Here is a 26,986-nt window from a genome sequence, read left to right as displayed (position 1 = left end):
TTTTGAAGTTAACACTCAACACATTTCATCTCACATTAAGATAAATATCTACACTATCAGGGCTTCATAGTGAGTATTTGCTTTAAAGATAATTATTCAAATAAGTTAGGCAGACCATTTACAGGTTTTTAAACAGCCTGTTAACTGTAATGAGAAAATCAGCTCTAAGTTATCAGCTAACTGTTTCAATTCAGAAAATCTGGCCTTAAATATTTAAATAACTAGAGAAATCTCTTTTTTGAGGGGAACATAATGCATTTGTTAGGCCAAACGATCAGGCAATGAGTCTCAGAAGAAAGATATCTGTTAGATTAAAAAAAATTCTTAAAGATGGAATGCAGTGAGTTAAATAAAAGCCAATAAAATGGGGGATTTGGGCTTTAAGAAATGCTGTAAGTAGCATCTCAGTATTGATGGGGCCAAAGTCTTAGGATATCATGCTACTGGGTAGAATGGCTTGCTGTCTTGGAAACATCTCCTGTCTACTACTTTTATGACAAACTATGAAAATCAGTGGGCTCCACAAGCCATCAAACTAAAAATCAATATCTTCTGGGATCAAGGGTTACGTGTCTGACCAAAAATAAACAGTGCGTTCCTGGGTCACAAGGCTGAGAGAAATAAAGGTCAGAGAGCCTACGGTGCCATGTGGTGATTTCTGGTACATGGTGGGATACTGGGTGGAGGGAGTGGAGAGAGCTGAACTGTCAACAGCTCTAACTTGTATTATGACTTTAAAAGAAAACTAGAAAAAAAATTAATATGTAATGCAGCAGTTCAGAGGAAAAAAACAGTTAGCTCTCCTGGGAGAGTGTGGTGCTGATAACAACAAGGTTCAGGATTCAATCCCTGCACCAGCCAGCCACACACACAAAAAAAAAAGTAGGAGGACGCCTGGAGTGCAGTTAGAAGACCTGGATTCTTGTTCTGGTTCTGTTGCTACCTCCGAGGCACTAATCCTCCAGGCTTCTGTTTCCTTCTGTGTAAAACAAGATTTAAATGAGGTCCACAAGGTCCTTCTCCCAGCCTTACTAGCCTATGATTTAGTCTTTCCTGCCTACACAAAAGCTGAAGGCTTTCAAAAATTTCTTCCAAGCTGTAGATTAGAGTATAAAGATTAACACAATTTCTTGAACTTGTTAAGACAAGTGAACAGATTTGACATTGATAGGCCCGGAGTGGTGAGGAGAGGGAGGAAAGAGGAATTGGTAAAGGGACACAAAAATCAACTACATTGTATATTGATAAATTAAAAATTTTTTTTAAAAGAGTATATAGATTAAGAGAGCAGTAATTTCTGAGCCAACAGCATCAGCATCACATGGGAACTTGTCAGAAATGCAAATTCTCAGGTCTCCTCCCAGATCTGCTGACTCAAACTCTGGGGTGGGGTCCACCGTCTGTGTTTTAACAAGCCTTCCAGGTGGTTCTGATAGTTTCAAGTTTGAGAAACACTGGCTAAGACATGGGTTTGAAGCTGGGCAGACCTTGGTTTGAACCCCAGCTCCATTTCTTACTAGCTCGAGTAACCTTTAACAAGTGGTATAACTTCTCTCAACCTCAATGCCCTCATTTTTAAAAAATGGGAACAATACCTACCTCAAAAGGAGATTGTGAGGATGGAAGGAAATAACACACGTTCAGTACTTAGCGAAAAGCATGCAGTTGACGGGAGCTACTACTACTCTATTTTTAAATTTGTTTTTTCCCCAAGGGCTTGATTATTAAGGACTAATCTTAGTATTACTTTTACAATAATAATAAATCACCATAGCAGCTCCACTGTGTTCTTCACTTGGCTTCCTATACTTGGGGCTTCTTTCTCTTGAGTTCTACTTGCCATACACCCCTTGTCTTCTCACGCCCCACAGTCTCCCCTTCCCTTCTTCTTCATCTTACCTTTTACCTTGCATTCTTCTACCTGATGCACCACCCCTGTGTCATTTTGCTTTTCTGCTGGCCACTTATAGATGTACAAACTTGTGTGAGTAGAGCCTGCATCCAGCACAATCCCATACTGAGGGCAAAACAAACCAAAAACTTATCAGTATCACATCATTCTTCTCTTTATTCAGCTTGCAACAGAAAAGGGACAAAGACAGGAGTTTTCAAAGACATGGGGAGAAACATTTAATTCGAGAAGAACGCTGCTGGGGGCAGCAGGGTTGGAGTTGCCCTGATGACAAGATCCACTAGGACACTAATCCCTCTAGAACAGGGCTCTTAATGCTGATTGCACATTAGAAATATTCAGGCCTTGCCCAGGGTGGAGCCCAAGCAGCAGTGTTGTTTAGAAGCTTCCTAGATGATTCTAGAATGCGCAGCCAAGATTCAGAACCACCTACTGAAGAAGCTGAGACACTATAGAAGGAAGAGAAAGCCATTAATCTCCTAGTTCTCAAACTTGTCTACACATTGGAATCATACTGGAATCACCCGGGGAGCTTCAAAGGCCTGTCTTCCAGCCCCAGATATCCTGGTGTAATTGGTCTGGTATGTGGCCTGGGCTTTGGAATTTTTATAAGATTCTAATGCGCAGACAAGTTTAGGAACCAATAAGTGAATCCACTGAGGGCCATATAGACATAATAAATATCTTCATCTGATTTCAGTTCAATGAATTTGGAGTTCGTTTTAAAGAGAGACATAGAAAATACTAAGCACACTTGCTTTTTAATTACAAATATAACTATAAAATTGTATTCAATACATTTTTTAAAATGTGTATTTAAGAGTAGGGGAGATAAAAGGATGAATAAAGGGAGCATGAAAGTAGGGGGAAGAGAGGAAAACAGCATCAGGGAGAACTAGATGGTCAGAGGAGAAAGAAAGAAGAAAGTCACCACATCATATTTCATGGGTGCATTAATTTACCAGGCAGTTGTTGTATGAAACGTTTTACATAAATTATCTGACTTAATTCTCAGAACAGTGCTATAAAGTAGGCACTATTTTTATCCCTTCTATATAGGTGAGGAACTAAAGTGCAAAGAGGTGAAGTGATTTACTAAAAATACACAGCTAATACGTGACAGAGCTTTCATTTGAATCAGAGTCAGACTCAAGACCTTATACTCCTTATACACAGAAACAGGAGCAAAGGCTGGGCAATCATTTTCAAATTGGTGCCCCCTTTTAAGGACACTGAATGAGGGATAGCTATTGCAAAGTCTGCAAATCTCAGGTGTACATCTCAATACATTTTTGCATATGTGCACATCCATATAACACCAAGATCGAGATACAGAACATTTTCTAACCCCCAGAAGGCTTCCTGGTGTCCCCTCAGTCACCTTCCTCCAAGAGTAACTACACTGTTTTGACATCTGTCACCATGGATGAGTTTTGCCTGTTTCTGAATTGCAATAAATGGACTTACATAGTGTGCCTCCTTTACATCTAACTTCTTTCACTCTATGCTCTCTGTAAGATGCATTCAAACTGTGTACATCAGCAGTTCATCCTTTTCCATTGCTGTAGAGTATTTCATTGTGTGCATATATATTTATCCATTCTCCAAACATAGCTGCCAGGACATTTTTGTACATTTCATTTTACGGAAATAAGCTCTTATTTCTTCTGGGTATATACCCAGGAGTAGACTGCTGAATGCCCATTTTGATCAATTGATGCTAACTTTTGGTTATATCCCTGGGCTTAATCAGGGGAAGAAATGCTGTGATTGATTAATGACATCTCCCATGGGCTTGTGAGGAGACCATCCTGGCACATTTATTTTTCATCATCCCTATACTAGAGAGAAAAATGGATGGAAATTAATGGGGACACAAAAGGAAGAGAAACAGAGGAGGTGCTTCTGAAACGTGAACCAGATACTCTCATCTCACTTCGCTGCTCATCTGAGCTGTGGACCTCTAAGTGTGGTCTGCCACTTGAAAAATACTTAGTTTAGCAATATGTATATATTTAGCAATATATATATATCTCCTCATATTGTCTTATCACCTGATAAGAACTTAAGACCCTCCAGGGAGAAGACAAGAATGAGGATTTAAGAGACCTCCCTGGGCCACTAGAAATGGCTAAAAGTAGAGCCTGTTTGAGTGTGAAACTTTATTTCACTTCACCACAAACCAAAGAGTATCACTGTGCAGACCTCATAAGGATCCTTGACCCTCCATAACCTCCACAGTGTTCTCTGGCTTGTTACACACAGCAGGGAATCCCTCTAGTAATAACCGTTATGCCCTTAGAAAGGAAAGGGCCTGTGTACTTGCTTTGGGCAGCAAGGAAGCAAGCTAGACAGACTCCTCTGCAGCTAGGCTTGCAGTGAAAGGAACCCAAGAAAAGGCTTAGGTGGTGACCACTGTGGGCAGACAGCAACACCGACTAAGGTCTGGGGCCTTTGCACCCATGGGAAACCCCCCCGAGTGGAGAAAGAGGCTCAGGGGCCACACAGCAGAAAAGTCTGTTGTTCCTTAGCAGGGCCCCTGAATTCTTCTTGCCAGAAAATATTCCAGCTACAGCGGCATAAGATAAAAGCTAGTGAGGCAGAAGCTGCAGCAAGCAGCCTTTATCTGGATCAGGACATTCTATTACTTCTAACTACTGGCATAAAAGTCATTTTTCCAGTAGAGCCAAGGAATCAGCCTTGCTTTTATCAGCCTGTTTCTTTAAGGCCTTACACAGTGAGGTAGTTGAGAAACAAAAGCTTTTGCTACATTTCCTTTGGCCAGGGTTTGAGAGGGGGTGGAGTATATTTTAACAGAGGAACTGAGGACATTTCATCTTGTGTATGCAGCACACTGGAATCCAACTTGCTGAAGCGTGCCAAATGTTTTTTGTCTTCTAAAATGGTTTGCAGAATAATAAATTGGCATTGCTTGCTGCTTGAAAGACAGATAAATCATGATTGTTTGAAAGTTCTCAGTTTGAACATTTGGGGTTTACCTTTCATTGTTACAATGTCCATCTAGAGCCCAGATAGCCACTACCTTTGGTTCTCTTTCCACCATACCAGCATTTTCCAATGCATGTTCCAGAGAGCATGACGCCTGCAAGGGTCTCGGCAAATAAAGCTTCCCAGAAGTTTAGGGGATACTCATGCACTCTCCCATCATGGGCTCACAAGCCCATTAGCTAGTGAATGCCTCAGAGAAGTCTGGCAGTGAAGAAACCTAATGTTTCTCTGTAGCTCACACTTTGAACATTTCTAAAAGGCGCTGTATGTCCTTGACATTAAAGAAAAAAAAATCAAAGATTTGGGTGATGAAAAAGAGATCCGTGGTTTGGTATTGGGTCATTCCCTTAATATTATTATTATTTTAATATTATTTTCTATCTTAAAAGTACTAGACGTTCATTAAATATCACCTAGAAAATGAAGGAAAAAAGGCAAAAAAGATTCCACCAACTAGATATCACTGTTATTTTTATTTATTTCCTAACAGTCTTTTTAAAATGTATAGTGTTTGGGGGATAGCTGTAATCTACTGTGCATACAATTTTGTCCTGAGCTAGTTTTTGGTCACAGGCATGATTTTAGTGATCACAACTAACATTCATGAGCTATGTTGCATGAGCAGAAGTGGTGGTCTAGAAAGAGGAACAATAGAAATTCCCTTGCTTGGCTCGTGGAGACCTATAAAATGGGCTTTGGGGAATGAATTCACCCTCTTCTGCTCTTCTGCCACGTGAGAAACAGCGTTCTTCCCCTTCGGAGGATGCAGCATTCAAGGCACCATCTTGGAAGCAGAGACCAGGCCCTTACCAAACACCAAACCTGTCGGCGCCTTGATCATGGTTTTTCCAGCCTCCAGAACCGTGAAAACATGAATTTCTGTTCTCTATAAACTACCTCATCTGTGGTACTGTTCTTGCAACACAAAACAGAGTAAGACACCAGGCAACACAGGCAACAGTGTGATCATTAACTTCCCACGGTCCCTTCAGACACACTGGTTCTTCAAAAACCTTCTTGAAAGTTCCTGTAGCTTTAATGGTAACTTCAGCAGCTTCATCAGTTGGTCTCAGTGATCCTGGGTTTATAAACAAAGCTTATCCTTTTGAATGTCCCTCTAGTACTCTATAAATAAATTATGTTAGCTATGAGATGCTAGCAGGGCCTATAAACATTTAGAGATTATTTTCTTCCATTCTTTTTTCTTTAATTGGAGTCACCAGATTTTTAATATAAACCACAGTTTTTATGGGGTTTTGTTATTGTAAAATATACATAACATTTTTTACCATTTCAACCATTTTTAAGTGCACATTTCTGTGGTATTAAGTATATTCAAATCATTGTGCAATCATCACCACCACCCATCTCTAGATATTGTTTTTAAACCAGACAATGTTAAAACCCAGTGGAGTAAAAATAACACAGATATTTTCCAAGAGTATTTGAAATTGAAAATCAGAGAAAACCCTTCTAAATTCTTCATTTAAAAAAAAAAAAAAACAGAAAGGCTTATCTAAGAACAGCACTTTAGTTCATTTTGAAAAAGCAGATGCATGGGGAAAGGCCATTTACCCTTTAGCAGCAGCTGGAAATCCCACAGAGAACAGTGACCATAACACACTAATAGCTAAAAGCCTTCCATAAAACACATCTTCATTAAAGTAATGTTGACAGCTGGTCTCCACTGAGGGGTTCTGATGTGCTGGGCACTCTGACAAGTAAGTCCTTACATTATTTAATCCTCACACCATCCTCCAAATAGGTATTATCTCCATTTTACATGTTAGGAAACTGAGGCAGAGAGAGAAGAATTTACTTGGCCAAAGTCTTAGCTAGAAAGTAGCAGATCTGGAATGGAAATCAAAGCAGTCTGGTCCCTGAGCCTGCATTCCATGGAAGTGACAGCTTTTAACGAGAGCATGTGGTTTGGTATTGGGTCAATGTGGAACTGACTCCATCTTAGGCCCTTACCACTTGTCATGTCTTTGTGAGAGCTTTCCCATAAAGTTATATGGTAACTAGGGAAAAAGTAGTTAGAACAATAGATAGAAACAACTTGCTGACTGTAAAGAAGGAATGATTAAGTACCAGTGTGGCAATAAGCCAGCCTGGCTACCTGCATCAACATTTGGAGCTAGTTATAGTTGAGTTTGGTTATGAATTGCCTACACAAACCTGAGCTCGGTCTTGAGATAATGTGGACCGAAGCTTGGCTCATGCTTTAGGGTTGCCATCCACCCTACCCATTACTCTAAGTAACTTACCGCATAAAAAAGTTCTTTGCTTTATTGCATGGAATGGGCTATTTCATTGTTAGGCTTCAAGACACCTTTCCAGTTTGGTGAGCAATCTGCCATTGGTCCACCTTCAATCTGGTCAGCCTGGTACCTGTGTGAGAGAGCCTCGGTGTGTGCCAAAATGTGTAATGTTCATGCTAAAAGGAATATTCTGGCAACTCACTAACTGCCAGTGTTTAGTGATGAGCAGGCAATTAAAAAGTGGTGAACCAAGCAGATCTCAAAGAGCTACCTCCACACCTAGGTCCACCAAAGGCACTTTCCCAGGGAGACTTAAGTACAACTAATGAATCTTCAGTTCATTAAGGCCTATGGTTTTTTGTTTTTGTTTTTTAGAGTGGTCATTGTGTACCTCGTGTCTATGGGCAGTGGTTTATAGGCTTCAGTGGCATGAGAATGCTCCAGGATGCTGTTACACATGTAGATTCCCAGGTCCTGCACTCTGGATGCTTGAACTGAGAAGGCGCTGGGGCTGACAGTGGAGAACCAGGATCTCTAAAAGACTCTGAGGCAGGAGTCTGCCTCCCACACTGATGCCTCCTACTATCAGGCTGGTCCTGTGCTCTTCATATCCAAGGAGGGAGTAATTTTATCTATTCAAGATGCTCACTCTGTTCACTGAGTCAGCAAACTTCTATGGAGCAACTACCCAAGCCAGATGCTATGTTGGTTGTAATTTAACGTTTATTTTGTGGTTATTTGATTAATGATTATCTACCCCTCTAGATTATAAATTCCATGAGGGTAAGGACTTTGCCAGTCTTTCTCACTGCCTTATCCCCAGGGCCTAAAATAGAGTAGATGCTCAATTATTATTTGTTAAATGAATGAATCGAGTGAATGAATAAATAAAACATATGCAAAGGCAAATGAAACCCAGACCCTGTTCTCAATATGTATATAACCTAGCAGGTAGCTGGGCAGTTAAACACATCAGTGCATAAAGAGTTCTTGCTGTGCTATGCCAGATGTGGCCCAGGCGTGAGGACACCACCTTCCCCAACAAGGCCAAATCCAAGGTTGGTCAGGTAGGGAGATGACAAGACTGGATCATCAGCACTGGTGGGTCAACCTGAGCTGGGCAAGATGAGGGCAAGTCAGATGAGGAGAAGCAGGATTAAAGACAAATGTCACCTTGTCACTAGGGCAGGCAGACTGCAAAGATGATAATACATCAATCTTTCACTGAATGTCCACAGGGCCCATGTTATGTTGCATTCTGGGCAGGCAGAATAATCACCCCTGCAAGAGGACAGGGGTGACAAATCAGAGGAAACTGGCAGAGAGACAGCTGAAAGTCTTTCCATGTATGAAGTTGCACCAAGAGAAGCTTGTGGCCAACACCGCCTTAAAATGAAGTCTTTAGAGCTTTCTCTCAGCATTGCTGTCCCAAGGTACCTGTTCCATCCTGGTCTTAAAAGGTCTTCTAAGGAATCTGTTCACCAAGATCTGGTCAAGCTAAGTCTTTCTCATTATCTCCTCCCTTCACCCCACAGACAATGCCTTATTTCTGACCTTATCTCCTTGCCTAGATCATGGCAGGAACATCCTAATTGGTCTCTCCTCCTCTAATCTGCTCTCCAGCCAAGAGGAATCTCAGGAACATAACTCTTGACATCACCTCCCTGTTCAAAACCCTTCAAAGCAGTGATTCTCAATCATGAATGCTCATTACAATCACCCAGGAAACTTTTAACACACCAAAGCCTGGGCTTTACCCACCAAAGACTCTGTTTTAATTGACGTGGGGTGGGGTCCAGACATCAGTATTTTGAAAAAGCTCCCCAGGTGCTTCAAATCACAGTGCATGCCATTGCAACATGCCATTGCAGTGTAATGGATAAGATGCCCATTCCTGAGCCTACAGTTCTTGTTATTAGAATGTGCTGTTTGGAAAAACTAAGACAAATGGAAAAAAAAAACATCAGTCTGGGTCAGAAAACTGGGTTCTAGTCAACTCCACCTCTGCCTTTGGCAGGGGAACCTCTAAGACCCTTGTTTTGTTATCTATAAAATGGGGACGACCTTTCATGACTCACAGCACTCATGGGAAGAAAAAATGGAAGTAATGTCATCATTATGCTTTAGGAGGAATCTCTTCATAGTTCACCCTTTACATGGTAGAATCCCTCAGGACTCGCTCCTTGACTCTCTTCTCTTCTCACTTGATAGCCCCTTCCTAGATGACCTCATCCCTTTCTGAGGCTTCAGTACAGGAATGCCATCAAAGATATGTCTTTAATCTAGACCTGTGCTGTCTAACAGGGTAGCCACTAGCTGGCTACCAAGCACTTGAAATGTGACGAGTCTGAATTGAGATGTGCTGTAAGTTAAAATCACACTGGAATTTGAAGATAGTATGAAAAAAAAAGAATGTAAAATGTTTCATTAATAATTTTTTTATTCTGACGAAATGTTGAAATAATATTTTGGAGGTATTGGATTACACAAAATATGTATATTATTAAAATTAATTTCAGGCCAGCCCCGTGGAGCACCGAGGCCATGGGTTTGGATCTTATATAGGGATGGCTGGTGCACTCACTGGCTGAGCGTGGTGCAGACCACACCGTGCCAAGGGCTGCGATCCCCTTACCAGTCAAAAAAAAATTAATTTCACCTCTTTCTTTTTACTATTTTTTATGTGGCTCTTAGAAAATTTAAAATGTGGCTTGCCTTATATTTCTACTGGGCAGTTCAGTAGACATCTGCCCAGAAAAGATAGATCCAGATCTGGTTACCCAACTGATTCCTTGATATTTCCTTTTGGTGTTGCTGTGGTTTGAATGTGGTTTGTACCTGACAAAATGCATGTTAAAATTTAGGGCCAGCCCCGTGGCGCACTCGGGAGAGTGCAGGGCTTGGGAGCGCAGCAGCGCTCCCACCGTGGGTTCGGATCCTATATAGGGCTGGCCAGTGTGCTCACTGACTGAGCGTGGTGCGGGCGACACCAAGCCAACGGTTGCGATTCCCTTACCGGTCACAAAAAAGACAAAAAAAAAAAAAAAAATTAATCCCAATGTGGCGACGTGGGGAAGTACAGCCTACTGGGAGGTGTTTAGGTCATGGGGGCAGACTTCTCATAATAGATGAATGCCCTCCAGATGGGGTGATTCCTGGTCTCACCAGAATAGATTAGTACCTGCAAGAACAGCTTGTCTCGATTTTCTCTCTTGCTTCTTCCATGTGATCTCTTTGCACATGCCCGCTCCCTTCCACTTCTGTCATGAGCTGAAACAACATGAGGCCTTCACCAGATGCAGCCGCCCAATCTTGAACTTTCCAGACACCAGAATTGTGAGCCAAACAAACCTCTTTTCTTTACAAATTAACCAGCCTTAGGAATTCTCTTCTAACAACACTAAATGGACTAAGACAGATATACAGCACTCAAAACAATTCTTCAAAAATTGAACTCAAAACCTTCTTGTCCTTCCAAACTTCTGTTTTAGCCTCTTACCTTGTCTCCTCCTACATCTGCTCTTATTCCCTTCTAATTCATTGAAGCCAGAGTGATCTTTGCAAAACACAAATCTGATTATGCCACAAGCTTCCCATTGCTCTTAGGATGAAAACCTAAACTCTCAACCTGTTCTGCAGGGCCCTGCTTTTACCACCTGCCTCACCATCTTTATCCAACACATGGCCCACTCATGCTCTCCAACCAGTTTCTGAGAAGTGTCAAACTACTTCCTGTTTCAAGACACTAGCACTGGTGGTGGGACTGTAAATTAACACAACCACTTTGGAAAACAATTTGGAGGTTTCTCAAACAACTACAGATAGATCTTCCATATGATCCAGCAATCCCTCTTCTGGGTATATATCCAGAGGAATGGAAATCATCACGTCGAAGAGATACCTGCACTCCCATGTTTACTGCAGCTCTGTTTACAATAGCCAAGATACGGAACCAACCTAAATGTCCATTAATAGATGACTGGATAAGGAAACTGTGGTATATATACACTGTGGAATACTACTCTGCCATAAAAAAGAATGAAATATTTCATTTGCAACAATATGGATGAACCTGGAGAAACTTACGTGGAGTGAAACAAGCAAAGCACAGAGGGATAAATACTGCATGTGCTCACTCATATGTGGGAGCTAAGAGAGAAAGGAAGGCAGGAAAGAAAAACCACAGTAGTGCCATGATCCAACAGAGGGAGGGAACATTCCTAGGGCTACAAATTGGAGTTGGGGGGAGAGGGGGAAGGGGAGGGAGGTTGGAGGATAATTGGAAGGGGACCGGGGTACAAGTGTAATTTCTGGTGGTGGGTGTGCCCACAGCGTGAATCTGGCCCCCACATCATGGGCAGGAGGGGGACAATCAGCTTTGTATCTCATTAATATTCGTAATAAATAAATAAATAATTTTTTTAAAAAAAGACTCTTGCACTTGCTTTCCTTCTGCCTGGAGTACTCTTTACCCATCTCTTCCCCAGCTAACTTCCAATCATCCTTCAGATATTATTGTTAATGTCATTTTTTCGAGGAAGACTGGCCTGGCCTCCAAAACTTTCATTTGGTGCAATTTCAATTTGTGTTATCTATTAAATCTGTTTCCTTCCCCAGACATTCAGCTCAATCATTTCCATATTGGCTTCCCAATTGTGTAGACCAGTGCCTGACACAGACACTTAACAAATCTTTTTAAAGGTGAAGAAGTTGATATACTTTTATTTCTAGCAATACATCAGTCACCGCTTCTTCTGGGTCTTTGTTGATAAAATTTGAAATTTTAACCAAGGATTTTTCTAGTAGATTTTTTACATAAATTTTCTTTTTTAAAAAAAATTGAAACATACTTGATTGTATATATATGTGGGGTACAGCATTAAATATCAATACCTGTATGCAATGATATTCAAATCAGGATATACTAATGTATATTCAACATTACACAATGTAATCATTTTTTGTGGCCCTTTACCCATTTCTCACTAACCTCCCTCCCTCTTCCCCTTTCCTACCTGTTGGCCTCAGTTCTATTCTCTCCTTTTGAAAGTTCAACAAATTATTGTGATTCTTGTATCTTTCTTTTTATATTTATTTGTTAAATAAAAATATATTTGTTAGCTCCCACTTATGAGTGAGGACATGTGGTATTTCCCTTTCTGTGCCTGGCTTATTTCACTCAATATAATTTTCTCTAAGTTCGTTCATTCATGTTGCTGCAAATGGCAGAATTTCATTCCTTTTTATGTCAAAGTAGTGTTCCATTGTGTATATATACACCACATTTTCCTTATCCAGTCATCTGTCAATAGACATTTAGGTTGGTACCAACTCTAGGCTATTGTAAATAGAGCTGCAGTAAACATGGGAGTGCAGGTATCCCTCAGACGTGATGATCTCCATTCCTTTGGATGTATGCCCAGCAGTGGGATTGCTGGGTCATATGGCAGGTCTATCTGTAGTTGTTTGAGGAACCTCCATACTGTTTTCCATAGTGGCTGCCCTAACTTACAGTTCCAGCAACAGTGCAGGAGGGTTCCCCTTTCTCCACATCCTTGCCAGTATTTATTAATCTCTGTCTTTTTGATAGTAGCCAGTTTAATAGGGGTGAGATGATATCTTAATGTGGTTTTGATTTGCATTTCCCTGATGCTTAGTGATGTTGAGCATTTTTTCATGTGTCTCTTGGCCATTTGTATGTGTTCCTTTGAGAAATGCCTATTCGGGTCCTTTGCCCATTTTTAAATCAGGTTATTTGGTTTTTTTACCAAGTTGTTTGAGTTCCTTGTATATGCTGGAAATTAATCCCTTGTTGGATGTATAGTTTACAAACATTTTCTTCCATTCTGTAGGTTGTCTTTTTGCTCTGTTAATTGTTTCTTTTGCTGTGCAGAAGCTTTTCAGTTTGATATAATCCCCTTTGTTTATTCTCTTCTTTTGCTGCCTGTGCTTTTGGGGTCTTATTCATAAAGTCTTTGCCCAGTCCTGCTTCCTGAAGTGTTTCCCCTATTTTTTCTTATAGAAATTTTACAGTTTTGGGTCTTATATTTAGGTTTTAAGAAAATTTTGAGTTGATTTTGGTATACAGTGAGGGGTATGGGTCTAGTTTCATTCTTCTACATATGGATGTCCAGTTTTCCCAGCACCATTTATTAAAGAGGCCGTCTTTACCCCAATGTATGGTTTTGGTGCCTTTGTTGAAGATCAGTTGGCTGTAAGCATGTGGGTTGATTTCTGAGTCCTCTCTTCTGTTCAGTTGGTCCAAGTGTCTGTATGCCAGTACCATGCTGTTTTGGTTACCATAGCTTTGCAGAACAATTTGAAGTCAGGTAGCGTAATGCCTCTGAAAGGCTTTTTTTTTTTTTTTTTTTTTGGCTCAGGGTTGCTTTGGCTATTCAGGGTCTTTTCTTGTTCCATATGAATGTTAGGATTGGTTTTTTTTTCTATTTCTGTCAGGAATGTCATTGGTATTTTGATGGGGATTGCACTGAATCTGTAGATTGCTTTGAGAAGTATGGACATTTTCACTATGTTAGTTCTTCCAATCCAAGAACATGGAATGTCTTTCCATCATTGTGTGTCCTCTTTAATTTCTTTCAGCAGCAATTTTAGTCCTCATTGTAGAGATCTTTCACTTCCTTGGTTAAATTGATTCCTAGGTTTGTTGTTTTTTGGGGGGGTTGTTTGTTTGTTTGTGACTATTGTAAATGGGTTTGCTTTCTTGATTTCCTTTTTGGCTAGTTTTTTGTTAGAGTATTAAAATGCTACTGATTTTTGCATGTTGATTTTGGGTCCTGCAATGTTACTGAAATCATTTATCCACTCTAAGAGCTTTTTTGTAATGTCTTTAGGTTTTTCTATATATAGGATAATGTCATCTGTAAACAAGGACAGTTTGACTTTGTCTTTTCCAATCTAGATGACCTTTATTTTTTTCTCTTACCTGCTTGCTCTGGCTAGTACTTCCAGTACTATGTGGAATAGGAGTGATGAGAGTGCGCATCCTTGTTTTTTCCTGTTCTTAAGGGAAAAACTATCAGTTTTTTCTTCATTCAAGATGATATTGGCAGCGGGTCTGTCATATATGGCTTTTATTGTATTGAGATACTTTTCTTCTATACCTAATTTGCTGAGAGTCTTGATCATGAAAGGATGTTGAATTTTGTCAAGTACTTTTCTGTTTCTATTGAGAAAATCATATGGTTTTTACCCTTGACTAAGTTGATGTGGTGTATCACATTTATTCACTTGCATATATTGAACCATTCTTGCATCCCTGGGATGAATACCACTTGATTGTGGTATACAATCTTTTTGACGTCCTATTGTATTCTGTTTGCTAATATTTTGTTGAGGATTTTTGTGTCTATGTTCATCGAAGATATTGGCCTGTAGTCTTTCTTTTTTTTTGTATCTTTGTCTGATTTGGGTATCAGGGTGATGTTAGCCTCATGGAATGAATTTAGTAGAATGGCTTCTGTTTCAAGTTTTTGGAATTGTTTGAAGAAAATTGGTATAAATTATTTTTTAAAGGTTTGGTAGGATTCAGCAGTAAAGCCATCTGATCCTGGACTTCTCCTTGTTGGGATACCACTTCCATCTCATTGTTTGTTATTGGTCTGTTCAGGTTTTCTATGTCTTCTTGGTTCAGTCCTGGTAACTTGTCAAGAAATTTATCCATTTCCTCCAGATTTTCAAATTTGTTGGCATATACTTGTTTATAATAGTCTCCGACAATTCTTTGAATTTCTGTGACATTGGTTATAATGTCACCTTTTTCATTTCTGATGTTTGTTATTTGGGTCTTCTCTCTTCTTTTTTTAGTTAGCCTAGCTAACGGTTTGTCTATATTGTTTATCTTCCCAAAAAACCAACTTTTCCTTTCACTGATCTTTCGTATTGTTTTTTGGGTATCTGTTTCATTTAGTTTTACTCTTAACATAATTACTTCTGTCCATTTACTAATTTGGGGATTGGACTGTTCTTGTTTTTCTAGTTCTTTGAGGTGTATCATTAGGTCATTTATTTGAAATCTTTCTATTCTTTTGATGTAAGCATTTATGGCAATAAACTTCCCTCCTAGTACTGCTTTAGCAGTATCCCACAGGTTATGGTATGGTGTATCTTTATTTTCTTTTTTCTTTCTTTTTTTTTCTTAATTTTATTTTTTCGATATACAAGGTGGTTGATTATTGTGGTTCATCACCGAAACCCCCCTCTCTCCTCCCTCTTCCCCCTCCCACCCAACAATGTCTTTTCTGTTTGCTTGTCAAATCAACTTGAAGGAACTGTAGTTGTTATGTCTTCTTCTCCCCCCCCCACCCGGTTTTGTGTGTGTGTGTGTGTGTGTGTGTGTGTGTGTGAATTTATTTATTTATTTTTAGCTCCCACCAATAAGTGAGAACATGTGGTATTTCTCTTTCTGTGCCTGACTTGTTTCACTTAATATAATTCTCTCAAGGTCCATCCATGTTGTTGCAAATGGCAGTATTTCATTCGTTTTTATAGCTGAGTAGTATTCCATTGCGTAGACATACCACATTTTCCATATCCACTCATCCAATGATGGACATTTAGGCTGGTTCCAACTCTTGGCTATTGTAAAGAGTGCTGTGATGAACATTGGGGAACAGGTATACCTTCGACTTGATGATTTCCATTCCTCTGGGTATATTCCCAGCACTGGGATAGCTGGGTCATGTGGCAGATCTATCTGCAATTGTTTGAGGAACCTCCATACCATTTTCCATAGAGGCTGCACCATTTTGCAGTCCCACCAACAATGTATGAGAGTTCCTTTTTCTCCGCAACCTCGCCAGCATTTATCGTTCAGAGTCTTTTGGATTTTAGCCATCCTAACTGGGGTGAGATGGTATCTCAGTGTAGATTTGATTTGTATTTCCCGGATGCTGAGTGATGTTGAGCATTTTTTCATATGTCTGTTGGCCATTTGTATATCTTCCTCAGAGAAATGCCTGCTTAGCTCTTTTGCCCATTTTTTAATTGGGTTGATTGTTTTTTCTTTTAAAGTTGTTTGAGTTCCTTGTATATTCTGGATATTAATCCTTTGTCAGATGTATATTTTGCAAATATTTTTTCCCACTCTGTTGGTTGTCTTTTAACTCTGTTAATTGTTTCTTTTGCTGTGCAGAAGCTTTTTAGTTTGATATAATCCCATTTGTTTATTTTTCCTTTGGTTGCCTGTGCTTTTGGGGTCTTATTCATGAAGTCTGTGTCCAGTCCTATTTCCTGAAGTGTCTCTCCTATGTTTTCTTTAAGAAGTTTTAGTGTTTCACGGTGTGTATTTAATTCTTTAATCCATTTTGAGTTGACTTTAGTGTATGGTGAAAGGTATGGGTCTAGTTTCATTCTCCTGCATATTGATATCCAGTTCTCCCAGCACTATTTGCTAAGGAGGCAGTCTCTTCCCCAGTGTATAGGCTTGGTGCCTTTGTCAAAGATCAGATGGCAGTAAGTGTGTGGGTTGATTTCTGGATTCTCTATTCTATCCCATTGATCAGTGTGTCTGTTTTTATGCCAGTACCATGCTGTTTTGGTTATTATAGCTTTGTAGTATAGTTTAAAGTCAGGTAGTGTTATGCCTCCAGCTTTATTTTTTTTGCTCAGGATTGCTTTGGCTATGTGTGGTCTTTTATTATTCCATATAAATGTCTGGATAGTTCTTTCCATTTCTGAGAAAAATGTCATTGGAATTTTGATGGGGATTGCATTGAATTTGTATATCACTTTGGGTAGTATGGACATTTTCACTATGTTGATTCTTCCAATCCAAGAGCATGGGATATCTTTCCATCTTCTTGTATCCTCTCTAATTTCTCTTAGCAGTGGTTTGTAGTTCTCATTATAGAGATTTTTCACATCCTTGGTTAACTCAATTCCTAAGTGTTTTATTTTTTTGGTGGCTATTGTAAACAGGCAGGCTTTCTTGATTTCTCATTCTGCATGTTCACTATTGGAGAAAAGAAATGCTACTGATTTTTGTGTGTTGATTTTGTATCCTGCTACTGTGCTGAAATAATTTATCAATTCCAACAGTTTTTTTTGTAGAGGCTTTAGGCTGTTCGATATATAGGATCATGTCATCTGCAAACAGGGACAGTTTGACTTCCTCTTTTCCAATCTGGATGCCCTTTATTTCCTTCTCTTCTCTGATTGCTCTGGCTAGTACTTCCAACACTATGTTGAATAGGAGTGGTGAGAGTGGGCATCCTTGTCTAGTTCCTGTTCTTAAAGGAAAAGCTTTCAGCTTTTCCCCATTCAGGATGATATTCGCAGTGGGTTTATGATATATGGCTTTGATTATGTTGAGATACTTTCCATTTATACCTAACTTATAGAGGGTCTTTGTCATGAGTGAATGTTGAATTTTATCAAATGCTTTTTCAGCATCTATAGAGATGATCATATGGTCCTTGTGTTTGAGTTTATTAATATGGTGTATCACATTTATTGATTTGCATATGTTGAACCAACCTTGCATCCCTGCGATGAATCCCACTTGATCGTGGTGAATAATTTTATGTATGTGTTGCTGTATTCTGTTTGCTAGTATTTTATTGAGGATTTTTGCATCTATATTCATCAAGGATATCAGCCTGTAGTTTTCTTTTTTGGTTATATCTTTACCTGGTTTTGGTATCAGGATGATGTTTGCTTCATAGAATGAGTTTGGGAGATTTGTGTATCTCTTTCTTTAGGTCTAATAGTGTTTGCTTTATATATCTGGGTGCTCCACTGTTACTGCCTATGTATTTATGATTGTTATGTCTTCTTGCTGGATAGATCCCTTTTTCATTATATAATGTCCCTTTTTTGTCTCTTTTTATGGTTTTTAGTTTAAAGTCTATTTTATCTGATATAAGAATAGCTACTTCTGCTCATTTTTGGTTTCCATTTGCATGTTATTTCTTTTTTCATCCCTTCACTGTTAATCTGTGTATGTCTTTACAAGTGAGGTGAGTCTCTTGTAGACAGCATATAATTAGGTCCAGCTTTTTAATCTAATCAGTTAGTCAGTGTCTTTTGAGTGGGAAATTTAATCCATTTACATTTAGGGTTGCCATTGAAAAGTATTGTCTTACTCCTGGAATTTTATCAATTTTTGTTTAGATGTTTTAAATATCTTTTGTTCCTTTCTTCCCCTTTTATTGTTTTTCTTCAGTGTTTGTTGGTTTTTTGAGGTGTTAAGATATAGTTTATTTCTCTTTCTCATTTGCATATTTGTTCTACCAATTGGTTTCATTCTTTCTTGTATATTCATGGTAGTAATTATTATTTTTTAGACTCCAGACACAGGACTCCATTGAGGATTTCTTGCAGGGCTGGTCATCTGGTGGTGAACTCCTACAGCTTTTGTTTGTCTGGGAAATACACTATTTTTCCTTCATTTCTGAAGGATAGCCTTGTTGGGTATATTATTCTTGGCTGGCAGGGGTTTTTTTCTTTTATTATTTTTAATATATCATACCATTTCTTTCTGGCCTGGAGAGTTTCAGTTTAGAAGTCTCCTGTTAGCCTGATGAGGACTCCCTCAGAGGTGATGACACTTTTCTCTTGCTGATTTAAGGATTCTCTCTTTGTCTTTGAGTTTTGTCAGTTTGACTATAATGTGTCTTAGGGAGGACCTTTTTGTATATGTGCTGCCGAAGCGAGCACGGACCTTTTTGGACTGAATCTGTTTGAGGATCTTTGAGACTCCTGAATCTGAAGGTCCATGTCTCTCCATGTACCTGGAAAGTTTTCTGCTATTATTTCATTGAATATGTTTTCAATGGCTTTTCCTTTTTCCTTCCTTTCTGGGACCCATGGTTCTGACGTTTGTGTACTTAAGGTTGTCTGCTAGCTCTCTTAGATATTCTACATTTAAAAAAATTCTTTTCTCTTTTCTCTCTCTATTTTTTTTTTTTTTTGCTCCACCTGAGTTATTTCAAAAATACTATCTTTGAGATAAAAATTTCTTTCTTCTGCTTGTTCTTGCCTGCTGCTTAAGCTGTCTGTTGTGTTTTTTCATTTCATTGAATGAATCCTTCAGTTCCAGGAGTTCTGCTACATTCTTTTTAAAAGTACTAATCTCTTTGTAAGTTTCCTCCTTCATTTCCTGGGGTTTTTCTCATTTTATTGTGTCATCTAACTGAGTGTCTTCTTGTATCTCATTGAGTGTCCTTAAGATTGTTGCTTGGAATTCCTTTTCAGTTATTTCAAGGGTTTCCTGCTCTATGTGGTCTGGTATTTGAGAATTATTGTATTCCTTTGATGGTGTCATATTTTCTCCCTTTTTCATGTTTCTAGTATCTCTACATTGATGTCTGGTCATCTGGTGGAGCAACTGCTTCTTCTATTACTCTGGAGCAGGCTTTGAGGAGAGAGACTTCCTCCTGTAGATGTGTTTTATATTGACCATTAAGTAGAACGTTTTAGCATTGGTTCTGAGTAGATGCAGTAGTGTAGTGTCCATGTGGGTACTTTGGCCATATTCAATGTTGGAGCTGTGTGTGCACCACCATGACCTAAGCACTGGGGCACTTAGTGATTTCTGGCTGAGGTTAATGACACTATGTTGTCTTGTCAAGGATGTAGGTGAGATCCTGAGTTCTTGGGAGAAGTGCCTGGGAACCCTGTGACTCTGGCTGGTGTTGGTGACACTGGGCTCACTTGTTAGCACCCTGGCTAGTGTCCTGAAACCCTGATAGGTGCACTGGGAATTTTCTTCCCTACTCTATTTGGCTATTCTGGGTTTCTGCACTCTACGGGATTTCCATGTGTGTCTCTACCCAGATCAAGGCAGTCACATGGGCTGCCCATGTAGCTCCCACCCCCAGATGCACCACCACTGGGGGCAGCGTAATTCTCCCTATGGTTTAGGCCACTGGGTCATGGGTCTGCACTTGCTCACCTCCTTCCCTGGGCTCTGCTGGTGACACTCCTTTGTCAATGCAGTTGAGTGATTGGTAGTCCATCTACATGGCAGTGGTGGCTACTGCTGAAGCAGTGGCTGCTGCTGTGGTGGCAGTGGCCCTTGTGGCTGCAGTGGCTGTGGTGGGCCACCCATGCAATGGCAGTGGCTACTGCAGGCTTCCCATACCCATCAGTGTCTACAGTGGTGGTGGCCACCCAGTAGCAGTGGTAGATACAGCAGCTCCACACATGGCTGCAGTGTCCATAATAGCAGTGGCTGCCCACATGGCAGTGGCAGAGTCAAATAATTGTTGATGCATAAATTTATGAACAGATGAATGAAGAACTGCTGAATGAAGTATGATCATAAAGTGATGAGATTACGTGTTCTTAAAACAAATGTTCTGGATACAAATATACAAATAAGAGTTATCTTTTAAATAGTGATTTTCGGCAAATACATTTATCCCAACAAACTACTCAAAACAGTTTAGTAGCCCATGATATTTGGGATGATCCTGGTACTTGTTTGCAAACCATGCAAGAAAAGAAAATAAGTCTCTTTTTTTGTTGTTCCTCATTTTAGATTTTATAAAATGTTTAATCGTGCACCTTATTCATTAAACTTAGTTTTGAATGATTTCAGAGATTATATCAAATAGTATGCTCTAAAACAGTAATGTCCAAAAGAATTTTCTGCAGTGATGAAAATTTTCTGTCTGTATCATCCAAGATAGTAGCTATCAGCCACATATGGCTATTGAGCACTTAAAATGTGGCTATTGCAACCGAGGGACATACTTTTTAATTTTATTTAATTTTAATTAACTGAAACTTAAAGGGCTGTATGTGGCTAGTGGCTATCAAATCAGAGGCAGCACAGATTAAAGCCATCACCAGAAGACAGGCTCCTAAAATATTTTGTCCCCAATATAAATCAGAAATCTTATTGAAATTAGAGTGTAACCTCAACAAATGCCTAGTTTGAATATATAAAATTATCTTTGCTCAGAATAAATCAGTGATATTACTACAAAAGATTCACTTCAGATTCCAGTGACTGCTCTTCAACTACTCATACCTTTTATTTAAAGAACGCTAAAGACCTTGTTTCATTTTTCAAGGCCAACATAGCAACACTGAAGCACAACAGACTTGAAGACCACTATGAATGAGGAAAGGTCATCCCCAACCACAAATATTCACTGGAAACATAGAGCTCAAGTCTGTCATGGAATTTGCTAGGCACTCCCCTTCCTCAGTGATGCAATACCGAACATGCAAAAAGGTCAAATCAAGAAGGCATTCACGTACTTTTGGAGCTGGTAAGCAAATATCAGAAACAAAATGTAATGAGTCTTCAACTGTGAGTGAAGTTTTGCAAGAGAACCAACAACACTCAACATTAAAAGGAAGAGACCACTGACAATGAGATAGTCCTGACAAAGGGGCTACTGTACAAAGCCCCACTGGGTTGAACTTTTGTGACAAAATGATGCCAACAGGACACCCATGCCTCCGTTATACAGTGGTCATTTAGGTGGGTGGCAAAAGTTTCAGAAGCCTGGCATATCCATCCATATTTCCAGCCTCACAGTTCACCATCTTCAAATACGAGAGAATGTACTTCTACACATTTCTTCCAGAGCCTCTGTGGTCAAGTTTTCTTCTAGATATGTCACTACCCACATGAATATATTCTCATCAGCATGTTGGTATCATCTGGGCCCTTGTAGATTTGTTTACTGTAATTTCAGTGAACGTTTGAAATGGTATGTTTACAATATAAACTGAAATCTACCACATGCTTTTTTATTAACAGATTAAATAAAATAATGACCATATTACACGATACTTGTGTGATATTCATGCCTGAAAATTTACTTTGATAAATTGAAAAGGAAGCAGAAACACATCACAAAGAGCTAATGACCCTAATGATTTTTAGTGATTTTAACTAGCTCTTCAAATGCAGAAATGTCATAAGAAATCTGAGCATCCATGAATTTATTTCAAATAACTATACTTGATACATATATGTGTTCTCTGGGTTTTTTAAATTGACTTTGCTGCTTGCTTTAATATTTTTGAAGATGGAACACATCCTCATCCCAATCTCTGACTTTTTAAGTGTTCTGTACAGAGCTGTCTAATAAATGTTGTTATTTTGGTGACAGTAATAATAATGGACTAAAACGAACAAAGAGGGCAAGGTTGTGACTCACCCATGATAAAACAATGTAAGAAGTAGAGACAGTACTAGATCATAGAACATCAGCATAGTATAACACAGATCTGGATGACATGACTAAAGCATTTAGCTCTGTCACGGTATTGCTTTAATGAGTTTGTTGAACAATCATAAAGGCAATTATCTTTCCACCACTAATTGACTCAAGGCATTCCGTCTTCCAGAATGAGATCAATTTCCATTTTATTCCCCTAATCTCTAATTGATATTTACTTGTTTCTGGGCTGCTAGAACCTCAACTCCTCCTGTATGTTCTGATTTACCTTCACCCTCCTTCCCCTGCCCCACCCAGGCCTCTTATAACGCACATGCGCGCCTGCATGCGTGCGCACACTAATGAATTTGACTTACGTTGACATTTTCTGGCAACGGTTTGTTCTGAGTCAGCCCCACAGCGATCAAAGCTATCACAGCTATAATGCAGGAGAAGCCAAGGATGGCCAGGATATTTCTGGAGCAAAATATCTTCACCTCAGAATCTAAAACCCAAAGGAGAAGGGAAAACATCAACAAGAAATCAATAAACACTGATTTTTCTCCTCTTTCTGCCTAGTCTTGTGATGGCTGTCTGGAGAGTAGGTATCAGAGATGGGTAAAAGCCAATCTTTATCCATAAGGCACTTGCAAAGTAACTGGGAAATAATTCAAGAACAAAAGAATGTCTGTACTGTGATGAGAGCCAAGACTGAGTTAGTGGCCACGGCGAGGAGAATGAACAAAACGAGGTCAGTGATCAAGTATGGGGTGAAGAGAGAAAAGAGTCCCAAATTGAAAGTTTGTTTAACAGGTTATATAAGGCTATCAAGGTACAAATAACAAGTGATATTAAACAAGATATCCCTCCTCATTTTTTAAATCTACCACAAAATGTTTAAGATGTTAAAAAGTATTAAGAATATATTGACCAACCACCGAATCCCATCACTTCGTGACATCTCCTGGCTTGACATACCCCTTGCACTTCAAACACCCTTATATGGCAAGCAATTGGTAACAGGCTAGAGGGTAAGAAACTTTGAACATTTCAGATCATTTTTCACATTTCATCTATTCTTAGTCTTACACTATCATGGGACGTAAAAAAAGCTCCAATATCAGAATTTTATAAAAGGCAAAAGTTACTTTGATCATATATAAACAGATTGGATAGAGGAGGTGATCAGGAAATGGAATGGGTACATATTCCCTCCATCCTGACCACTAAACCATCTCTTTCTTTCTTAACCTTCCAAACTATCCCCAAACTTTATTCTTAGGCTTTGGGGAGGAAGAATAGGATAATGTAACATAGAAGCATATGGAAATGAGATGGTTCTCCAGAATAGTCTGCACTTCTCTAAGGACAAAGGGTGGGATCAAAACAGCTGAAAGAGAAGCCCGCGTCTCCTCCTCCTCGCCTCTTGTCAGCAGCAGCTGGCTGGTCACTGCACTGCAGCTCTTCCTCAAGCTCTTGAGCAGAAACTTGGACTTAGTCCCAAGGACTGGAACCACATGCGTCTTCAGTCTGTATCAACCGCAGAATCTTAAACCAGTCTTTACCCATCAGACCAAACAATACAAAGCTTAGAGGAAAAAGTTTTCGCAACACCATTATGTACTGCTTCCAAACAAGGAACAGCAGATGAGATAGACAGCATCTCCCCCCTTCTCCCTTCCCATTTTACTCAGATGCCTGCTGCTCTCCCAAGCTTAGGGATGGGCCTGATTGGTCTGTGTGAGCTCATTCCCTCACCGGTGAACAACGGGTATGTACCTAATTATGGCCCACGAGACCCTGGAGGAAGTCTGCTAGGACATGTCTGGGGGGGAAAATGAAACATTCACTCTTCTTCCTTAGACACTGGCCTGCCTGGATGGGATGACATTCAGTGATGGAGTGGCAGAGAGACGGGAAGAACCTGAGTCCTTGATGACATTTTGAGCTGTTCAGTCAACCGACCCTGAGCCTATCCTCACATAAGACTTATGCTTTGACCCCGGTGTAGTCAAAATTTTAATTACTTGAAATATACTGATACAACTGCTGTAGCAAAAATGTCCTCTTTGATGCTAGGGCTCAGAAATCTGGAAAAGAACCCTTTAAGGACTCCCCATCTTAGTTTCCAAAGTTGTGATATTGACAAACACAGCTCCAACAAGCATGTGCTTTAGATGGACTACTATAAATGCAATACCCAAGGGCAGCACATTGTTATCAATATTTCTACTGTGGTAGAATTTTGAATGCTTTATTCTCTCAAGCTGTTCAAAAAGGTCTACCTATTTAGTTCTTTTCTTTTCGTAAATATGACTATTTTGCTATTTCATTTTCCTTCCACATCTATTCAGGCACTATTCTTAGCATACAGATTACTACAATGAAAAAGACCGACAAGGTCCCTGCTCCTTGGAGTGTACCATCTAGTTAGGGAGACAGAAAATTGGAAAAGAAGTACATAAATAAGTGATTTCAGATCATGATAAGTGCTAAGAAGAAATTAAAACCAAAGACTGTGATAGAGTGACTTGCAGCAGAGTTGGGGTGGAGAGGAGGGTATTAGATTGAAGGTCAAGAAAGCTTCTTTGAGAAGATAACATGTGAACTGAGACCTGGACGATGAGAAAATACCAGCTATGAGAAGGAGTAAGAACATTCCAGGAGCAAGGAAGAAAAACTGCAAAAGCCTGAGGTGGGAACCAACTTGATGTGACTATAATTGTTTCTTCCTTTTTCTAATAAGAATATTTACTAGCTCCTTATAATCACTGAACAATTGGATGTACACTGTTTCACATTTGCCCAGCTTTTACAATGATATCTGCATCACTAAAATATATTCAAACTTTTCATCATAATCTTATTTCTTATTAAAGATACAATAAGAAAAACAACTTAGGTCAGAGAGAAAGCTAGGAATTTTCCACACACGATTTTCAAAAGCTTTATTACCAAAAAAAACAATGACTAAGTTTGTTTTCATGTAACCAATTAGATTACCCAGAGAGGAGTAATTAAAATGATATCTCTTTCATGGACTACATGGCAGGCAGTTTTCAAAAACCCTGATCACATGCAGGAAGCAGGACTCTTCTCAGGAAGAGGTGCTAGACATGGGTGTCCAGGCTAAAATATTTGGTATGTGATCCTAAAAGGGGAACCACTTAGGTAACTGCCCACCTCTTCTTGGGTCCCTAGAGCTCTTTCAGATCCCGTGACTGCTACAGTGAAGTTCTATTATGAAAAATTCACATTGACTGTCTTCCCCCTGAAAAAGCCCTTCATTTGACTCATGGATAACAGAAATGTGGTTTCCATCATACTATGTGAAATGGTATTTCAAAAAACAATTTCAAAAAACAATTATACCAGAGGTATCCAAAGGCAAAACGTAGTGGGTTTGTTTTTTTTTTTCTTTTTTCTTTATTGGCTCACTATACTAGAGAATTCAAGACTACCACTTCCTTCCCATTATTTTTCCTTTCATGTCCTACCAACCGATTTCAAGCCAATTATGTCAGAAGCAAAAAAAAAAGCTGGTTCTTTTTATTCTTACACAGTCATCACGATGTCCTATTAGGATGCCATTAAAATGAAAATCAAGAGTATTTAATTTTGTTCTTAGTCAAAATTCTGCTGTACAGAGAAATCTCATCATTTGTACTTCATGATACCAAAAATATAATATCTTAAAACTTTATTCTATTAAACAGATTTGGGATATTGACAGATATGGTGAATTTCATGCAAAAATAAAAGTTTTGCTTTGAGGATTTAGTATAACTGAACTAGATTCAAATTGTTTCCAATTTCTGATAGGACACATCTGGACCAAGCTTGACTTATCATACAGAGAGGAAAACAACAAATGTGGACAAGCGCTGACAAGTAAACATCAGGGGAGGGCTGTGGTCCTTCCTGTGTTTACACAGCCAAATGATGAAACAATCACTGACGGTCAGAGGACTGGCCCTAATCTAGTCTTGCCACTTCCCCATCTCCCAGAGTCAAGGTCTCCACACCATCTCTGCCACATTCCTTCCTCTCCATCAGGGAGTTCTTCTTGGGGACACATATTTAGGCTGTTCTCACACTCAAGGGCTTTAAGATCCTCCCCCGGTTGCTTTGTCCTAGGCCCCTTATACCGACTTTCTTCTATAGTGATATCCACCCCCGTTGTTCCAGTTACCCCTGTTTCATATCTGATCTTCCACAATGACTTTTTCTAGTGACTCCTACCCTTCCTAATTCTCTTCCCTATCAGAAGCCATCCTTCATGTAGTTGCAGAAATCTATAACTGACATTCCTAAGGATGTCAATTTCTGATCAAGAACATATAGTAGCTTCCTGCTGCATGCCAGATGAAAGCCCCATTGGTCTACCTAGACCTCCTAGCCCTTCAGATATTTAAGCCCTTCCCATCTCACAGCACCAACAAGCAGATCTGTTTGTGTACAAGATCAGAATGCCTGACCTTATGACCACTAGAACGCAAGCTCCCTGCACACATGGACTTTTTTTTGGCTTGCTCATTGCTATATCCCACGTTGAACGAATGAAGGGATGAATTTTAGATTCTCTGAATTTTTTCCAATGTGAGATTTCCTTCACTTGGAATTCCATTCCCCTCATTCTCCACCAAGTCTTTTTCCTTGTGTCC

The 26,986-nt window shown here is 39.5% G+C and overlaps 1 protein-coding gene across 1 annotated transcript in view; it reads right to left on the bottom strand.

Annotated features, from left to right (window-relative positions):
• Positions 1–22,855, bottom strand: part of ENTPD1 (ectonucleoside triphosphate diphosphohydrolase 1) — a 65,367-nt gene extending 42,512 nt beyond the window's left edge. The window contains exons 1-2 of the mRNA XM_063101595.1: positions 22,700–22,855; positions 1,900–2,017 (exon numbers count right to left, since the gene is read on the bottom strand). Coding sequence (XP_062957665.1) covers positions 1,900–2,017; positions 22,700–22,855 — 274 coding nt within the window. The remainder of the gene's footprint in view (positions 1–1,899; positions 2,018–22,699) is intronic.
• Positions 22,856–26,986: the final 4,131 nt, after the last annotated feature.

Source organism: Cynocephalus volans, chromosome 7 (genome assembly GCF_027409185.1).
Source record: "Cynocephalus volans isolate mCynVol1 chromosome 7, mCynVol1.pri, whole genome shotgun sequence".
Classification (NCBI taxonomy): domain Eukaryota; kingdom Metazoa; phylum Chordata; class Mammalia; order Dermoptera; family Cynocephalidae; genus Cynocephalus; species Cynocephalus volans.
Note: the sequence above shows the minus strand (reverse complement) of the source record. Positions and strands in the feature narration are given on the sequence as shown.